General features: G+C 36.8%; 1 protein-coding gene across 17 annotated transcripts in view; it reads left to right on the top strand.

The window, feature by feature from the left end:
- PARD3 (par-3 family cell polarity regulator) overlaps positions 1 to 20,508 on the top strand; it is a 680,011-nt gene that overhangs the window by 438,835 nt on the left and 220,668 nt on the right. For 9 of the 17 annotated variants that reach the window (XM_037835610.1, XM_037835608.1, XM_037835602.1 and 6 more), the window contains 4 exons: positions 1,440 to 1,628; positions 2,348 to 2,518; positions 11,750 to 11,900; positions 18,244 to 18,433. In XM_037835610.1, coding sequence (XP_037691538.1) covers positions 1,440 to 1,628; positions 2,348 to 2,518; positions 11,750 to 11,900; positions 18,244 to 18,433 — 701 coding nt within the window. Of the gene's footprint in view, positions 1 to 1,439; positions 1,629 to 2,347; positions 2,519 to 11,749; positions 11,910 to 18,243; positions 18,434 to 20,508 lie in introns of all 17 variants that reach the window. The other 8 variants (XM_037835598.1, XM_037835600.1, XM_037835599.1 and 5 more) reach the window with 1 other exon arrangement.

Below are 20,508 nucleotides of genomic sequence, written 5' to 3'. Positions count from 1 at the left end.
CTGTTATTGATAAACATTACACTTCCAAAAATTATCTCCAGCTAATTGAGGCATCTGAGATTCCATGTTAAATTCCCAAATTCCTTTTTAAAGTTGGTTTTTCATTATTATGTTAATTTAGACTCATTCAAAAATTCAGTGGGATACAATGAAAAAATTAAAGTCTACCCACATTTCCATTACTCTGTGAAAGTGTATTTTTTGTAACAATCTATTTTTATATGTGCAATTGAACATTCTTCAAAAACTCAAATTTTTAAAGGATGCTTTATATTCCAGCCTATGTCTCCAAATATGTTTTACCATTCCTCAAGTGTGAGATGATAATTCCATCTTGGGTGACTAAGTGGATGTTGGAGAAATATTTCAACACAGGGAAAAGAGGAGGAAGAATAGGTTGTGGAACTAGATGAGGGATTTAGTTGTGATTTGAGGAGCTGGCACCACATGCTATTATGTGGTTGGAAATACTGAGCTTGAAAAAGAGCTTTGGTCTTACTGATTTGGAGGTGATCAGTGTGGGGATGGTGGTTGAAGTCTGGGAGCAGTGGATGGGATTACTGAAGAGGCACTCAGAAGGCGCCTCCTTCCATTTCTGGCACCCGACATTTCTTCATGGCAGAATATGTCATCTCGTTTCAGCTCATCAGGTTGTATTTTAAGGGTTCATGTTTTCCCCTCTCATAAGGGGAAAGGCAAGTATTGCATTTTAAGACAGTCTACTTATGCATTTGGTGACTGCAATTATGAAATCAAAGCTTGCATAGACAGCTAATTATTTAAACAATATTACTTGAATAATTCTCCAGCTATATTATGCATGATACAATATTGTGGAAAAATTTTCTCAAATGTTGTTTATCTTCAGTTTGTCTCATAGATGTTGAAGGTTAAAACTCTTTAGTAGCTCTCTGAACATGAGTAACTGCTTCTGCTGACTTTGTATCATCAGGATTTGTTACTGTTTGTTAAAAGAAAAGATATACCATTAGTGAACACTGAACTATTAATAACATTGAAAAATCCTACGGAATGAAAAAATGGGACATGAGTTATTATATTTATTTATTTTGATTCCTGCTGTTACTGTTTTTATCCTGTGGTTTAGATTATATAAACAGCCACACAGAGAACAAAAATCCCGAAGTGTATGAATTGACATGTCCTCAGTCCTTCTGCTATAATTTTTCCTTTTTCTCATAATCTGGTTTAGGTTTGTTTTAATAGTAAAACAAGTTCTGCATAAAAATATTAACAGCTGGCCCTAGGAATCATCTGGAGGGGTGCGGATGCACTATTATCACGGATCTTGTCTTGGAGCTTTGGTGGAAATTCTGTGGTGGTTATGATTAAAGAACTGCTCATTAGCAGTCTTTAAAAATAACCATGAGAAAGAAACATTGGAATATAATGTACCACGCAATTTTGTTCCCTACTAGAAAGCAGAAGATGAGGATATTGTTCTCACACCTGATGGCACCAGGGAATTTCTGACGTTTGAAGTTCCACTTAATGATTCAGGATCAGCTGGTCTTGGTGTCAGTGTTAAAGGCAACCGGTCGAAAGAGAACCATGCGGATTTGGGAATCTTTGTCAAGTCCATCATTAACGGAGGAGCAGCCTCTAAAGTGAGCCAATTTCAACTTTGTCAGTAGTATGGTCAACAGACACTTTTACTTTGAACCCTGTTCCTGTTTTGGAAATGTGTTCACTTAGATGTTTTCTGGTTTCCTCACAAAACCCCATGATCAAACTAGGAGAAATCCCAGTGAGCTGCCATTTTGGGATGGGGTCCATAACTTCCCACTTCATTTTTTTTTTTATCTCATAGAACTTCCTACCGTGGTCATTCGAGTTAAATGAAGATAATATATGCAAAGTCCTGGCACAGAGGGATGTATAGTAAAGGTTAATCTTTTCCCCTCCCTCTGGGTCACTTTATCGTATTTCACAGCCTGGAAAAAATTTCCTCGCCGTTTGTTAAAAAGACACTTCTCTTCAATCGTCTAATAGCCTTGAGCTTTTCCAAGTCTTGGGTTGTAAATAACCTCTATGGGGGTCTCTGGAAGCAGGAAAGTAATCACTTTGTGTCTGTTGAATTAGTATGCTATTTTGGCAAACAGATTATGATAATGACTTGATTTACAAATGTATAAATGATTGAAATAGACACAGGCTACAATGGCTGCTTAGATGTTGTTATGCCGGTATTCAGTTGGGCAGAATCCATTAGGATTAAAGGGTTTTTTGTTGTTGTTGTTGATGTTGTTGTTGTTACTCAAGGCAGAGCTGCTGCTTTTATAACAGAATATTTTATAGCACTTATTTTTACCTGTTTTCTTCCCAGGATGGAAGGCTTCGGGTGAATGATCAACTGATCGCAGTAAATGGAGAGTCCCTGTTGGGCAAGACAAACCAAGATGCCATGGAAACACTAAGAAGGTCCATGTCTACCGAAGGAAACAAGCGAGGAATGATCCAGCTTATTGTAGCAAGGCGAATAAGCAAATGCAATGAGGTAAAAAATAAAAAGCTAAATGCACAAAAGGCACTGCCATCTGAAATTGTAATTAGACTGAGATTCCATCCTAATGTTGGACAAAGAATGACACGTCCTGGGACTTTACCTCAAAAGAGTCTATAAATTCTCTTTGCTCACTATAGTTTAATTGTTTTATCACTAGATTGTGATTTGTTTTCTTAATTCTGGGATCAAAATATTTCTAACATGCATTAAAATTTTCTATTGCTAAGTAGCCGATAACACTGGGATTTTAAAGGCACCAATAGCTGGGTTCACTTTTTGAAAATTGGGCCACATCTCCCTTCTGTCATTTCTATTTAGCAGTGTCATTTCTATTTAGCAGTGTCATTTCTATTTAGCATTCTGTCATTTCTATTTAGCAGTGTTGTCCCTGGGAGGGGAGAATCTGAGAAAAACAATGAAATAACCATTTACTTATTCATTTGTTTATCTAAACTGGGGTGCCTCTTACACAATTCCTCTAGGAGACAGTCTGACTTTCTTACAGGCTGATGTTCTCTCATGAGAATGTCAGGACTACGAGGTATCCTTCTGTCCACTGCTGTCCCTCCCACCCCCCGCCGCTGACCCCACCCCATTCTTCCTGTTCTTTTTCGTTGTGGGGATGAATATTTACCCCTGCGTGTCTGATTTTTCAGTGATGTATTTATACTGCATATCTGCATATATTATACACTGCCGTGGTTGGTTCTAAATGTATGCTTTGTGTATAGTTAGTGAGTAGGAAAGCAGAATATATTCTCCTGAATGGTATAATCATCTGTTTTCCCAAATAGTAAAAATATACTTTCTGGTAGAGATGAACACTTGCAAGTTAAAAAGAAGTTATATATAGATTTGATAATTTCTATTGGAACCTAAAAAAGACACAAATTTCACAGGTCTATATAAATTGTATACCATCTATGGAAAAGAGATGGTTTCTGACAATCTGCAGACAAAAACTAGATGTAAACATAAAGTTTGTTGTGTTCTTGTTTCTGTTGATGTTCAGATACATACTTTTAATATCAGTGGAGAGAAAAGAACTGGTAAATTATGCCAAGTAAAAATTATCTCTAAATTATTTGTGTTCTTAATTTTTAAATCTATATTTACATTTAATAATGGAGATTTTCAGTTTTTTTTTTTTTTTAATGCTCTAAAAAGTAAGCTTAACAGGTAAGAATTATATGAAATCTGTATTATGTAATCATCTGTTGTGGAGTAAATGCTCTCATGAGCTCGGTGGCTACTCCATACAGAAGTGACCAATTTTTGGAAGGTTACTAGCCATCGATTTATTTGTGCTGATATTTTCATATTGTTTTTATTTGCCAAGTGTAGAATGAGTTAACAGCAGTTCACTAATTTCTGCAACTAGAGAACAATGTAATTTTCATTAAAAATCTCAGAGAAGGAAGGAGTGGGATATCAAAGCATTTCCTTACATAAGATAAATAGAAAACTCCTCCATAGTAGGACTATGTTTTTGTTAAATAATAGTGTTTATTGGCTGCAAGATCATTAACTTATCTTTTTAATGTAAGTCCTGCAAAGTACTACCTGAAAAATTCTCAACCATAAGTTTATAAGACACATTGCTCTTTATTAGGTCTTTTTCTGTTGGCCAGCTGAATTCTTGCACATTCTGCAGGGCAATATTCATTCAGTAAATGCTTACTGAGCATCTACTATATGTCAGAAAGTGTGTTGGATCCTGGGGATATAGTGGAGAATAAAACTGATATGGTTTTCTACTGAAAAAATACATCATCTGCTTAGTTTCTGTAAAACCAAACTAAAACTTGTAACACCTTATCAAAATTTTTCTTAGAAGGAAAACCGTGAACTTTACAGGAGGACTAAGAATATAAGAAACATACTAAAGATCACATCCTGAATCCAGAGATACTTCAGCTGATTTGGATTATTCCGTACTGTTCTCCAAATAGCAGCAAAGCAAACCTCTGCCAGCTTGAAAATGTTTTGATAAAAGCATTGATTTTATTCCCTGTTGTACTGTAAAAGACATGAAATTGGAATCCTACTGAAATATCTCTGTCTCATTCATTTCTGCATGTGAATTTATGTGAATGAAAATGATTTTAGTAAGGGAACAGCTGCAATAGACAGTAATAGATTTTATTCAATATTCCTTACGGTATCCTTTTCATATGTTGCTGGTTATTATTATTTCTTAGGACAGAGTAAGCTTATAAAGCAATTATATCAAAAAAATTCTTATCTGTACTTTCTTTGTAATACTAGCAAGAAGTCTTCTGTACTGACAGGGCTTAACTAAAGAATTATATGAAGCTCAATTCAGCTTCTCATAAGTCATAAGATATGATTTTGCTTCTGTGGTTCTTATGCTGTATATTACCTTTGGAGAAGTTCTCCCTGAATCACCAGAAGAGTATGTGTAAATTATGTTGCAGTAAATATTGATATGCACATAGAGCATCTTGTTGTCATGAATGAACCTCAAGCCAAAATAGTGTACTTGAGTTCTCTCCTTCTGGGTCTATTAGAGATGTAGTACAGTGTTTGACAGTATCACAAAACCTTATTTCACTATCTTGTTTTAAAACCAAGAGTTTGTACACTTAATTGCAAGCTAGAGAAGGTAAAAATTTGCGAAAGAAAATCTTTTGTTCTTTGTAGTGTCCTTCCTTCCCCTTCTCTAATATGTGGGAAGTGCTGTGTAGTATCTTTTTTTTTTTTTAAAGTTCAGTTTTATTGAGATGTATTCACATAACATACAGTCATCCATGGTCTGTAATCAGCTGTTCATAGTACCATCATATAGTTATGCATCCATTACCCTAGTCTATTTTTGAACATTTTCCTTACATCAGAAAGAATCAGAATAAGAATAAAAAATAAAAGTAAAAAAAGAACAGCCAAATCATCCCCCCATCCCACCCTATTTTTCATTTAGTTTTTATCCCTATTTTTCTACTCATCCATCCATGCACTGAATAAAGGGAGTGTGATCCACAAGATTTTCACAATTGCACTGTCACCCCTTGTAGGCTATATTGTTAAGCAATCATCTTCAAGAGTCAAGGCTACTGGGTTGGAATTTGGTAGTTTCAGGTATTTACTTCTACCTATTCCAATACATTAAAACCTAAAAAGTGTTATCTAAATAGTGCATAAGAGTGCCCACCAGAGTGGCCTCTCAACTCCATTTGAAATCTCTCAGCTACTGAAACTTGATTTTGTTTCATTTGATATCCCCCTTTTGGTCAAGAAGATGGTCTCAGTCCCACGATGCCAGGTCCAGGCTCATCCCCAGGAGTCATATCCTGCATTGCCAGGGAGATTTACACCCCTGGGAGTCAGGTCCCACGTAGGGGGTGAGGGCAGTGAGTTCACCTGCTGAGGTGGCTTAGCTAGAGAGAGAGGGTCACATCTGAGCAATGAAGAGGCACTCAGGGAGAGACTCTTAGGCACAATTATAAGGAGGTTTAGCCTCCCCTTTGCAGTAACAAGCTTTGTAAGGGCGAGTCCCATGATAGAGGGCTCAGCATATCAAGCCATCAGTCCCCAATGTTTGTGAGAACGTCAGCAACAATCCAGATGAGGAAGAACAACACTTCCCCATTCTCCCCCAGCTCCTCAGGGGGGCCCTGCATGTATATTTTTATTCTCTGCCCAGATTACTTTGGGATGTGTCGCTATTTCACTCTAACCTATACAAACCTGCTGTGTAGTATCCTAACATATTTTCTTTAAAATTATTTATAGACTTTCCTCACTAGGTATCATCTTAAAAACCTCACATTTCACTAATAGTTGTCCCTATGTGATACCTTTGAGAGATTCTGTGGAAGTTATTTCTCAGTTTATTTTGACCTCTCAGGAATCTTTGTGCACCACCTCATTCTGGAAATGTTTCCGTAGCCAACCTGATTTTCTGCTGGACTCGGCCTCCTGCATCTCCTCTAAGGAGTTGCCCCTTTCTCTGCCTGTGCTTTCATTGTTTGTGTTTCTCAAGACTGTTGAGCTGCTGCTGTTTACTCTGCCCAGGCTCCCTGGGGGTCTCCACTGCCCCATCTCCAATTATTCTCTATTTTCTGATGACATCACATCTGTGTTTCCAGTTCCGACCTCCATTCTAGCACCAGATCCCTCTCTCCAGTTGCCCCTGGAAATATTCACTGGTCCTTCTCCCAGGCACCCAATGCACAACATACCCCAAACTCTATTTATGGTTTTTCTCCCAAAGCATTTCCTCCTCCATCTTCCCCCTCACCTCCAATAAATGGAGCTTTCATTTATCCTTCAGCTGTAGAAAGCAGAAATCTTGGGTCACTCTGACTTCTCGCTTCTCAAATGCCTTTCCTGTATCCGTAGATTCAGCCCCCAGAGTCTCTCTCTTTGCAACCCCCTTTTCTCTACCTTCCACTGCTGCCCTAACTCAGGTCCCATGGTCTCACTGGGTTGACAGTGGCAGCTCCCTGAAGGATTTCTCTCCATCTGGGGCTTTCTCCCTCAATCTGTTGCACTGGCAGTAAGAGAGAGTTTTCTAGAAAACATATCTGATTGTGACCTTCCCTGCAGAAATCCCTTGAGAGCTGTCAGATGTGGAGGGCCTGGCGTCTGCCCCCTGCAGCCGCGCCCTTTGGGGCCTCTGGTCAGCTTCCCTTTGCTGTTTGCAGTTTCTCGGAGGCATGATGCTCTCTCCCCTCTAGCTTCCTACGTGGGGTCTTTTTGCCCATGGTCCTGGAAAAACCTTACTCAGCTTCTAGAGTTCAGTTTTTCTCTCTATCCTAATTTTTTCTATATCCCAGTGTACTTACCTTCAAGCAGTTAGCATGCTATTATGATTGCCTCTTGAGAGAACTTGTTAATATTAGAGTATGAAATTCTTGAAAAAAAATCAGAGAAAGGTAACAGAATGAATTCTTTTTGCAGTTCCTTTCCTTTCCTTTCCTTTCCTTTCCTTGGATCTAATGCTCTTACTTACGTTTTCAAAATTTCATTAGCGTTGTTTCTTTTTTTAAAATAGAGAAAAAAGAAATGGTTTCCCCTTGTTTTGTGCTCCTGAGTGATAGCTTATGTTTTTTAGAGAAAAATTTCCTAAGTCTGGTGTTCTTTTTCCTTATCTTGGCTTTGGGAAACACAAAGAAAGAGGCAGAAAAATTGGCGTCACTTGACAAAAAGGGCAGGTTTCTTGAGGACCTTGGAGTTGGAGAGGAATGGAGGAAACCACTTGGCAGTGTTGCTGGAATATTGAAAATACCCTGTATGGAAAAACTGTGCTGATTTTAAACATTTAAAGCAAATTAATGTTTTTAGAATTTGCTCTATTTAACATAGGTTCCAGTCATTTAATTATATTTGTGTTAGAAGTGTTTTTGTATAAAGCCTTGCTATAGTACCAGTCAAGGATATTATCTCAGGTGAGCTTGTTGCCTTGGACCTCATATACAGGGATTTAGTTATCAAGACTACTTTAAAATGAATTCTCTCTCTAGGTTTAATTCCTTTTAGAATGAGCAAACTGTATTAGAATAGGAAAGGACCAAAGGCATCATTTTTGATTTTCTTCATTTTATCTATTATGAAATAAATGCAAAGAGGCCAAATGATTTGCTTAATAGTTGCAAGGCCAAAGTAGAGGTAAAGTAATTTAGAAGCAAGTTGTCCATTCCTTTTATGCATGTGAGTGGGTCTAATTGACTGTGATGGTGTTGTGTACCCGACTTATATTGGGAAATAGTGTGCAATAAAAGCATGGGCTTCAGAATCAGACAGAATCAGTTAAATTCTGGCTCTGCCACATGCCAGAAGAATGATTTTGGTACCTGCAAATTATCTTGGGGAGCATACTTAGCCTCTTGGGTTCTTATGTGCTGCCTCCCACATGGGAATGTGCAGGGAAATAAATGTGATTCTGCATGAAAGAAGAACCTGTTACAATATCCTAAAACTTCCAACTCCCCACCACTCTCCTCTGAAATTAAAACCTGTCTCTTCATTAGCTGTTTCGTGTTTACTGTCCTTTGGATGCTAGTATTTTCTACAATGTGTAGTTGTAATTGAGGTCAAAGTTCTTTTCATTTTACCATTGTGCTGTGCCCTCAGCTTTAAAGGCTTACTTCTACAAGACCTAGTACGTATAAGATCTTCTAAATCATTTTAAGGAAAATCTGAGTCATTCAGTTTTCCTAGGAATGAATTTATTCATCCAATTATTCACACAGTACCTGTCTCTGCCAGGCATTGGGGATAAAATAGAATAAACCCATAAAGACTGAAATATTGAATAATAAGATTGTGCCAGTTACTAACAAGGACAGAGTTTTAGGTTTGCTCAAGGGGATTAAGGCCACATCTATGCCAGCTTCTCAGTGTTTATTGTGGAGATGGTGGGATATGTTTTCTTTATGTGAAAGACATCATTTGACCCATGAATACATGCTTACAACAAAATGAGGTTTTACTAAATCCCACAGAAATTGCATTAGTGTTTTAAAAGAAACCAAGAAATTTAACTCTTCCTAAGAAAAGAAGACTATGCCAAGTTCATAATGAAAAGCATTTTCATTGGACATTGTCCAGTTTTTTTTTTATTAAATAACATTTATCATTTTCTGATTATAAAAGCAATATATGAATACTTTTGAAAAAGTTTAGTGTGATTATATTGTCTTTAGATGTTGCTCAATTTTTATACCTATATAAATACAATTATAATAAATATTGATTCACACAAATCTTAATTATTCACTTGGCTTATTTCTTCCTTAGGATAGTCGCCACATATAAATAAACACTAGATTGGAGTATAGGATATTTTTTTTGACCTGTGACAAACATTTCCAAATTGCTTTAGAAAGGATAGATCACATGATACACCTACCAGTAGGTATTCTTTTACTGCAGCCTGGGGCTAGTTTTGTCTTTCACAGGTAGAAAGATGTTCCTAAGGATGGAGCTGGGGGTTCAAACACTAGAGCTATCTCTATCTGTGGCTGCATTAAGTCACATTGAAGAACTTAAACAACCAACAGCAAAATGAAAATTGCCATTTCTGTTTGCATTCGTTTCTTCTTCTAGTTAAGTGCAATTTTAGTAAGGTTTTGATAGCACAAGCCCAGGAGGGTGTGGGGGCAGCCAGGTGATGAGAAAGTCCTATGCCTTTCTTCCAGGACCAGCTCATTCCTGTTCCCCTCCCTCTGCATTGCTGCCGCACCAGTCGGGCCCATTTCTCTTTCTTAAACTCACTTTCTTTCAATAAAGAAGAAATCATCAAAAGACTTAAAACAAAACTGTGTACCCCAATCAGGTTTTTTTTTTTTTTTTTGATTTAAGAAATTAAAAGGCATTGTGTCTTCTGTTAAATATTTATGTAGTAGACTGTTGATGTCTCCATTTAAATCTGTCTTTTGAGATGCAAATTAGACACAGGGAGGGAGGTAGAGGAGGTGCAGAATCTTTCCCATGAAAATGTTCCAGTACAAGGTTCTTTCCAAACAGGCATCTTAATTGTTTTTCTCTAGAAAGGCCTGCGGGTACTATTTTTTAATGAAACTTTTATTTGAATTTTATAAAATTTTATTATAGACTTTTGGGATATTTAGGGACTACTCATGAATAAACTTTATAAAGGGTTTATCGCTAGAAAATCACAGCTTTTTATAATTGAGTTAAATGCATTTGTTAAGCAAACTTGAGATTATAGTTGCTGTCTTCTGAAAAAAAAATTGTAAAGTAAGCAGGCTCTAGTCTTTTTAATGTATGTACTTGCTTTAAAAATTCAAACATATTTATTCTTAAATGTAAAGGGTATTAGTTTTATCTATCTATTTATTGTTGTGGTTTTTGTTTTATCTCCCCAAGGTGCATGGAGTTTAGGCATAGCATTCTTTCAGAAAATGTTCTTTTATTTCTTTACATCAGAGACCTTGAATATTTATTTTACTTTTCAGTAAAGCTGTCAGTTGTAATCTGCAATTAAAAAAAAAAAAACTAATAAAACAAATCCTCATTTCACAATTTAAACCTTATTGAGTCTGATTCACTAGCGCGGCAAGTTTATTATTCTCCTGCAGTTTGACGTGCCTCCAATTGTAATTGTGTTGACCCTTCAATGCATTAAATCCTCCCCAGTGCTTATCAAACTGGGAGAGATAAGTCTGCAATTCAGAACTTCATTAAATATCTCATTTATATTAAACAGATGATAGCTTCTAACAGAAATAATAATTTGTTCAGACGAAGGAACCTGCTACAGTTGTGGTTTCATCTGTTTGGAATGTGTGGCTGTCTCTCCCCCACTTTGCTGTTCTGTGCTGAGCCCCCAGCCCCTCCCTTCTGGCTGCAAGCCAGCACCAAAGTTTCCTAAGATATTAGTCTGTTGGGTTAACCTCAGAGCCCGTGTGGTGAGGATTGTAGTTAAGTATGCTTTGTTTCCCTTGAAGCAGATTTGTTTCAAGGCCTTACAAACATAAATTCCTTATGCGTGGTATTTCCATAAAGAATACGGTGTATGAGACACAGCTGTTTTAAAGAATGCCATGTACTGTTTCAATTTATGATTATAGAAATTGAGCTTTATCTTTTGCTTATTTAATAGATTGTATATGTTTTTGACATACTCATGCCTTTGATTGCTACATTAGAATATTTGGCTCTTACATATTGTTCTCTTCACTATCAAAGTCACTTATCTCAATCACTAAGCATCTCATACTTAAAAAATTAGAAGAAGAGAATAGAATGGTTATTCTTGATTTATAGAAGAAGAAATTAGGTTCAGTGTGTTGTTCAACATAACAGAACTAGTAAGTGATGTAAAATATATAGCCCAACCCAACTTCCATTCTGACAAAGTATGCCTTGTGCAAAGCAAAATCTTGTAAGGAATTCTCAAATAAACTGTAACTTAAATTGATCTCAACAGATACCAGCAGTCAAATTGAAAAAATAAGCAACAAGATGAGATTTCTAAAAAGAAGCTTTTAATATACATATTTTTCCTCCAGTGGTTGAAATCTGACAGCTCTTCATGGGAGGCACAGTGTAAAGTGGCTCAGAAAGTTGGTCATTAGGCAGAACTGTCATCACAAATTATTTTGGTACAGGGTGAAAAGTTCTAGTTCATTTGGTACCCAGTTGGACACAGGCCTTGGGCAAGTTGTTAGAATTCCCCCATGCTGCTAAATGGACCGCCAGCACTGATTCTTCCTTGCCCCTTTTTCTCTACAGCTAAAGTTACCTGGGAGCCCCCTTGGACCTGAGCTGCCCATCGACACAGTATTGGATGACAGGGAACGAAGAATTTCCCATTCCCTCTACAGTGGGATTGAGGGGCTTGATGACTCACCCACAAGAACTGCTGCACTCAGCAGGATAATGGGTGAGTCAGGTAAACTCTGTTTATCACGTCTTATTTCTCTGCTTTCACTGGTTCACTGAGAGGTTATTAATGTAATATTAATGTGAAGAAGGCCCATGTTTTCAGGAGGAAAAATAACAGGTTCATTATAATCATTCAGGAAGCGTTAATGTGCAGAGAGCAAATCAATACATTGATTTGTTAAGTGAGTTTTAGATTTTGTAACATTTGTGGGGGTTGCAAAAAGAAAGAGATCATATAGAAATGCTTTCCAGTGATCAGGGCGTTCTTAGCTTCTTTGAGATAATAAGTGATGCTGTGTTTAAAAAAAAAATCACAATTTAGTGATTTATGCCAAGAAGTGATTTATGCTCCAAGGGGGAGGAAAACTATGGATATACATATATGCATATGTATATGTATGTGAAATCTTTGCAATTTTTTGGTTTATACTTAATAGAATGTTATTGTGTTTTAGTTGTAGTTCTGCTTTCTCAGAGCAATAGCTTTTAAATTCTAAAACTAATTTTCTGCATCCTTTGTTTGGATTCACCACCATACTGTCTGCATGGCCCCCAGTGGGTAATGAGTTTATTAGCACTTGCTCTGCAGCAATTCAGCTTTCTCCTAACAGATCCAGTTAATAAAGACTTGCTTTGCCACAGGAGTGGTTGGATTTACTGAGTTGCTCATCTTGGGATTAGCTTGTGAGAGTTTTCAAATTTAAAATACAAGAAGCTGTTTTGATTAAAACAGTACCTGACATAAAACACTTTTATTGCTGGTATGTTTTGCAAGGCTCTAATATAAAGTAAAACCCTAAATTTAACTCCATTTTGAGTACATGTAATGTGGATTTAATGCAATTCAGGTTTCAATTATTGAGCTTCATTGGACAAGAATTTATTGCATTCATCAGTGGATGCTCATGGAAAACCTGCTATTGGCAAGGCATCGTGTATATACTTTGGCTGTAAAATGCAAAGATGAATAAGAAACAGTCATGGTCTTCAAAGAACTTTCCACTGGGCATGACAGGACAAATACATAAACATTACTAGTAGAATTTTCGGTTGCTCTTCCTCTAATCCTTCCGGTTTCTAGTTTGCAAAAATTGCTCATTTCTTATTTTCATATTTTGTTACATGTAGAACTTAGAGGTGCCAGTTCTCTGGTTTAACTTGGTCAACATTTTTCTTTTTGCCTGCTTGGTGTAAGTGAAAGAAGGGGGAAGATGCTAAATGTATCAAGCACCTGCTAGATGCCTGATACTGTACATGGTTTATCACATTTAATCTTTGCTTATTAATTATCATTCTCTTCATTGCTGCTGGATTTTCCATATATTTTGGCTCTGGTGTTAAACTTTGTCTTTGTTAAATACTTTTTATTGATGAAAATTCAGACCCCTTGAGAGAGAGAGGGAGAGGGAGAGAAAGAGACAGTGCTTGTGTCCTTGGATCTGTGTGCATACAAAGTGATATGCTGTAATTTCCCCTTTATTATAGGAACATAGGACTTGCCATACTGAATCAGACCATTGATCCACCAGATCCTGTAACCTGCATCCTGCCTCCAATCCCTGATGCTTCAGAGGAAGGCGAAAACCTAAAACTAAAAACCAGACAGACAAAAACAGCCCTAAAATCCACCTAGTGGCCTTTTGCAATGTTGAATATATGGGTTGAGGATTCCTTCATTTTCGTCATAGACTGTTGCCCTGGGTTTGTTAGCCATGGGGTCATTAGTCCTCTTTAAGTTTGCATTATAGCTGACGTGGTTTCTCCTTCTCTCTACTAGAGATGTAATGAACTTTCAAAGCTCCAGATGCTTCCCCCATGGCAATAACTCGCCTCCTGGTTATGTGCTTTGTGATGTGCTGTGTGTGCTGTTTGCTTTGGGCCATGGGTGACAGGCCAATTACTATTTGATGTAGGTCAAAGGGATGCCCAATGACTTGGATATTTTAAGACAATTTTTTATGTACTGTGTTGGAAACTAGGGATCCCTGATAGTGTTATCTTGAGAAATTTACGTCTTTAATTTGACTTATTTTGCTTTTTGCAAATTTGGGGTTTCCTCAGTCTTTTTCAGTCCCTGTTCCAGTATCATGGACCCTAAGAGACAAAGTTTATGAAGTGAGTTCTCACTTAAAATTAGATATCCTATAGATGTTTTTAACTTGCAACAGAAAATACCAAAACAGGGTAATAATTATAAGGTATTAGAGCATCAAATTACCACTAGCCTAAATGAATAGCAGTTGTATTTATTGATTTGCACAGTATCTGGGTGCAGGGAAATTTCTCTGATAGATGTTGTTTGGATAATTGTTGTCCTCTGTACTTTTAGAATGGCTCCTTTATAGACACTGGTGGTGGTATTTACTTCATGGTCTGCTATGATTAACAGAGAACTTTGTATTGAAATTCCTGCTGAATAAGTTAAGAACTGATTACTTTTATGTGAACAGGGAGAATTCTCACATGGATTATGCCTTATATAGGACCCTACACCAAAAGGAACTCCGAGCCTTTCTGATCCACTTCTATGGAACACATCCCAGAAGAGAGAGGCTTCTAAAAAATAGATTGAAAAGGGAAGAGATATTAGAATTGGAAGGATATCATCACCCCAACTTTCCGTCTTAACAGATAAAGGAACTAAGGCCCAGATCTCATGATGATTTTGTTTTATTTGTTTTATTTAGTTTGAGGCTATTTCCTATTTATAAAAATAGCCCTCTCTGGGTAATGCTGATATCATGCGATAAATGTTAGTGACACCGGTTCTTAATTAACATCAGTTTTTAAGAATCCACATCTTTAGGCAAAAGGCCTTAGACAGTCTTTAGAACATACTGCATTGTGACAACCCCTGCCATCTTAATATCAAAGAAGTTAATTCTTGAAAGCAACCTTAGAAACCAGGTACTCCAACCTACTTATGTTGTCCTCAGGGAATAATGGACAAAAGAAATTAAGTGACTTGACTGAAGCCACACACAACTTCTTTGTCTCTGAACCAAAATTAGGATGTGTGTTTTCTGAGTTGATAGTCCTAAGTGACCCGAACCCAAGCGGTCCCCTTAGCTTTCAGTGGAGTTGGTCATAGTTGTTGACCCAAAGAAAGATTTCTCCAGCTGTCTTCTGTCTTGGCTGACTCTCCACTACCACTGATTTTAGAAGAATAGTCCTGGACATTCATGAAAATGTAATTCATTGTGACTCTATGTAAGATTTCTTCTTACATAAAAAATATTTTCCAAATTTTGGGACTAATAATAATAATGATAATAATTGGAGTAGCTAGTGAAACCGACATGCTTACTTCATCAAATACATCACAAGTGGACATTTGGGAGCATGGGAAATTAATTTTTTTTTAAACTTTTTTAACTGAAGAGTTCTTCTCTTTAAAGCAAAAGCATAATCTCTTGTATCCATTTTAAATTTTAATATTAATAATGCTATCTTCATACTTTTGTGGTTAATGTAATAATAATTATGTTCAGGATATTTTTCGTCTTGTTAGATATTCAGTGTAGATAAATGCATTAATGTTTATTCAGCATGAGTCATATCACTGGCAAATTTTTCTCATTTCGTCTGTTTCTAGTGTCTTGTATGGTGTTACGGTCTATGTAATTTTACCAATGAATAAATGTTTAGTAAACAATCATTCTGTATCTCATTGTTTCACTTCTATTCTACAGGATATTTACTGGCACACATCTCAGTTTATAGGTGTTGGTAAACCAGTTGAGGGAAAAGGAAAGTTTATCCTTGATAAAACAGATTGAAGCCTGCTCAGGTTTCACTTAGAAGGTTTCATATTTGTGAAATGCCAAGTACTAGCAAACATAATTATGAGATTCTGGTATTGCCCAGGTACACCTCAATAGAATATGTGGTTAGGTGGTTAAGTCATTTGTTGCACGAATACACTCCAGAAGCCAAATCCCAAAACTATATTCCTGACAAGCATGTTAAAAAATGGGAAATTGATGGAAAATACAAATTCTTGAATCTTGTGAAGAATTGGGCACCAGATTCATGGGTGAAAAAGGTGCTAAATTGTTTTCTTACTGTTAAGGAGATATTTTGTCATTTATTTATGTATGAAATGTTGGTTAACTTAGGTACAAGATTTTGACTTAGAACAATTATTACAAAAAAGGATTATCATATGAAGAATAGTTCAGTGTTCCTTTTCACTTAGTTGGTTGTCTCTGAGAATATACTATATAAACCCAAGAATTAAGACTTTTAGTTTTTATGTCAGAAATTGAGTGCATTAATAAATACACATTAATATTTCCTGCCATTAAATTATTCCTAGGTGAAGACTTGGCATTTATTTCTCTGGCACATGCTTTGTCAGTATGAGTTCTCCGTCAGGGGTAATCCTGGTTTTGTAATTCTGCACCCTTTTTTAATGGGAAAAAAACGTCTTGAGGAGGAAGCTTTTTTTGTCTTAACATTATTTATGAGTGATATTCTGGTAACCAGGTTTCTGGCCTAATATCCTAAAACTGGAGTAGGAATAAGTGACTTGAATTTTAGGAAAGAGAAATGATTAAGTATTACATGTTATTTGCATTTTTATGATGAATGCTCTTCAGAAGAGAGTTTTCGTATTTTGTCAAAATGGGTGTTTCTGAAATCAAAGTAGCATTTTTTCTTGATAAAATACTGAGAAGAGGTTTCGTGAGCACAAAGAATTACTACATTAACAGAGAATTTTGTGCTAACTAATGTGTGCATTCGAAATTTCTAGCAAGTTTACTTTTGGGGTTTGCCCTGAAAAGATAAGCAACAACTTCCTTAATTTTTGTTCCTTTTCCTGGCATATTTAGAAAAATTCATACTTTGAAAAAATCCTTCATGTCTCTTTACACTAACCCAATATTTCCAGTGTAGTATTAGAACAAAAGTTATCATTTACACATTCTTTTGAATATTATGTTTATTTTAAAAATTATATCTAAGGCAAATATTAAAAAGTTGATACATTTCTTATACGTTGCTGTTATGCAATTTTAAAAAAGAAATTACAATAATGGAAAAATGTGCCCTGCGTGAAAGGGTGGTAGGCTCTTGGGAAAATGCAGCAAGCCTTTTATTAGGGTGGGAAGTAATAAAATGATAGTTTTTGCATCATCCTGTAAGGGGACGGGGACACTATCCAGCCTCCCTTGCATTGTTGGGAGAGCCGGGAGCCTGGGGACCTGTTTCGTACCTCCTGCCAGTTTCCGTAGACGTGGCCTCTAACAAGGCATCCACGTGGACTGAAGCCTTGTCAACACCTTCTCACTGCAAAGAAGCGCGGCACAAGATTTGGGGACGGAGCTAGAACAGGAAGAAGTTGGCATCAGTTGAACCCCAGCTTTATTTTTTAGAATTCAGGGCCTTGAAACTTAATTTTTTTTGCAAGAAAGGTTATGAAATGAAAAAACCTGTAATTCTGATCCGAAATCCGGAGGAGATTTTCCTGCAGGAAATTGATCAGTATAGGCAGTGATAGATTCTAACTGAATAAACCAAAATGTACAGGCTGCCTTGGAACGGCCTGAAAGTCTCTTCATAGTCAGATCCTGGTCTTTTCTCTTCAAAATCACTGCTGCCATTCTCCCTGACGCCTCTTTATTCTGGGCATATTCGTCTTCAGAGTGCCACCAGAGTGCACTGTGGGCTTTTCACCACCATGTATCTCATGATGTTGTTGTCATCATTTCTTCTGGAAGGAAAAACCACATGCACCAGTCAAAGCCCAACTCTGAAGTTAACTTTTGTTAAGATTCCCAGCACTTCCCTGCCTCCAGCCTCCCAGGCAATTACCAACACCAGTGAATGCTGTGAAATTTTTGCTCGCATAGCCATACAACTGTTTATGTGTCTTTTTTCTTTAGTAGAGTGAGTTGTTTAAGGACAGAGATTATGTAGCTTCAAGTACATGTTCTGGGTTACACACCAAATGAATGAATGGATGAGTGATTGATAAAGGGCCGTAAGGCTTCCCTCTAAATTTCTTCCAAGTTTTTCAAAAATGTTCACAACTTGGAATCATAGCATTTTCACACGAGAAGGCATTTTGGAGATCATCTCTAGTTTTAGGAAACGTAAACCCAAGAAAATTGCACAGTGTGCCCCAGCCAAGAGCTACACGGCTGTGGTATCAGAAGTAGTAGAGAACCCCACATCTACAATCATTTATGGAAAATAAGTGTGCTAAATTCTTTTTTATTCTACCAGGTTGAGCAGATGTGTGTATGTTTAGACTTTTTGTAAGGTAGAAAAGTATTAATATTAATGAACAGAACAGATCAATGTGTATAATTTCTTTCTCTTTTTTCACTGGACAGGTAAATATCAGCTGTCCCCCACAGTGAATATGCCCCAAGATGACACTGTCATGATAGAAGATGACAGGTTGCCAGTGCTTCCTCCGCATCTTTCCGACCAGTCATCCTCCAGCTCCCATGATGATGTGGGATTCGGGGCCACAGATGCTGGCAGCTGGGCTAAGGTTACAATCAGTGATTCAGCCGATTGGTAAGATCCAGGGCTTGAAGACAACAGTTCATTGCAGTCACATTTTGTTTTATGTTGAAATGGTTTATTACAGAGCATCATTGTTAAATTGTTTTTTTTTTTTTTTTTTTAAGGCAGTGATATGCTTTTAACAGGTTTTATGCTCTTAAGTATCAACCTTTTAGTAAAAGATGCCCACCCCCACATCCTCAGGTACACTCCTTCAATTGTATTAGCCTTTGAAGTGGTGTAATTAGTAATTTAGTCAAAACAACAGCAAGAGAACTACTACTCACCAAAAATCTCTACTCATTTTTTTGAAAGTTTTGTTACTTTTTATCAATTCTTTTAGACCTCTATTAACTTGATGACTTGTTTTTCCATTAAATTAATAAATTCAAAGCAAAGTCCTAAGTTGCTTGATAGATTGTAAAAAAATTAGTGTAGCAAAACTGAGACTTGGTATGTGCTGGGAGTGGGAGGAGGCTTTTTTGAGATTTACTTTTTAGAGTCCTACAAATAGACTGTTTTCCTTGCTTCTAACATAGTGACTTTTGGGACAGTCTATGCTATTTTTCAAAATAGAACGGTTTGATATTGAGCCAATGTGTGGTACTCGAATACAGATTTGTGCCTTAATTTGCATGTGTAATAATTACATGCATCAATAAGCAACAGGACAGGTCCCTCTCAGGGAAGCACTTGCAAGGTTGTACTGATAATTCACGCAAACCCTGTGATGCATTATGACAGAATTTTCTTACTGCTCTGGGATCTTTTATGAATTCATCAGCAAAATTATATTTAAATGTTAAGGCATTGTTCCTTTATTGCTTATGCATTTCTACTTCCCACTCTTCCCTAGACTTGTGTCAACATTAAACATTAAATAGGAGATACCCAGGAGACTGGTATTTATCTATCTTAACATTTTAGTGATGACCTTAATGAAGGAAATGCTTACCCCAAAACCCCTCTCTCACTTCCACACAAACGCACAGAAATACAGCTCGTTTATCTGTCAGTTCTACAGATACTCTCTTGGAATAATCTCACCTGTTATTTGGACCTTGCCTTCTCCTACCCTCCCCTCCAGTTGAACAGTAGACTAAAAAATAGAGCCACACTCAAGCCTGCATGAAAACAGCTTTATCTTTGAATGAGTTTTTTGGTTAAATTTAGAAGAGGAAACTACAATATAAAGTGAAAACTGATCTGAAATCTGCAAATGCCTTAACATTTTATTGCTGCAGTTTATATCTCTTTCTAAGAGTGAGAGCAACAACAGAGAGAGTAAGGAGTAAATGTTTACAGTATTCATCTCAGGGACAAAAGCCTTTGAATCTCCTCCATGACGAGGAATTGAGAAGGTATTTATAGGGATGGGTCAGTTTTGTGCCTGATGAAGCACAGCATAGGTGAAAGTACATGAATAGCCAGCAGGGAGAGGTTGTTGCATTCATTTCCCAAATTGGGGCTTGTAAAATGGAGAGGCCTTGTGTGAGTGTGCTGTGGGGAAGGTGGGGTAGAGAAAGAATATGAATGAAGGGTTATCCAAGCAAGAGTGGCAGCTGCTCTGAATCACAGCAGAAAATGTAAGCTTTCTCCAGCCCAACAATATCTCCCTAATCCTTGATGAAAATGTTATGAAAACAAAAGGGCAATAAGAAAGGATTAATAACTGGAATTTTAATAACATCAGGGGTCAGGATATGGTTACATTCTTGAAAGAAGCAGCTGTCAGTCCTGCAGTCTAACTTGTTAAATATTCCTGGTGTACTCTGTATTGTGTCTGAAATTAGTTAAATGGGTATATTGATAGGGAAGAATTAATTATGTCATGGTTTAAGAATAGTTAGTTAAAAACTTATTAACTCACAAACTCATTTGACATTTTAAATTGTGTTTTTTACAGTTCTCTGCACAATTGTGGAAGGCTAAATATGGCAAGTGGCTAAACTTTTAATTTGTTAACTGATAGCACCTACTTTTTTCAATCCATTAATTGATTTAGGGAATTTCAACAATCGTGTTTTTAAGGGGGAGAAAGGGCAGCAAATTCTAATCTTGGTGGCAACATCATTTCAGAAGTTATA

Source organism: Choloepus didactylus, chromosome 5 (genome assembly GCF_015220235.1).
Source record: "Choloepus didactylus isolate mChoDid1 chromosome 5, mChoDid1.pri, whole genome shotgun sequence".
NCBI classification, from domain to species: Eukaryota; Metazoa; Chordata; class Mammalia; order Pilosa; family Megalonychidae; genus Choloepus; species Choloepus didactylus.
Note: the sequence above shows the minus strand (reverse complement) of the source record. Positions and strands in the feature narration are given on the sequence as shown.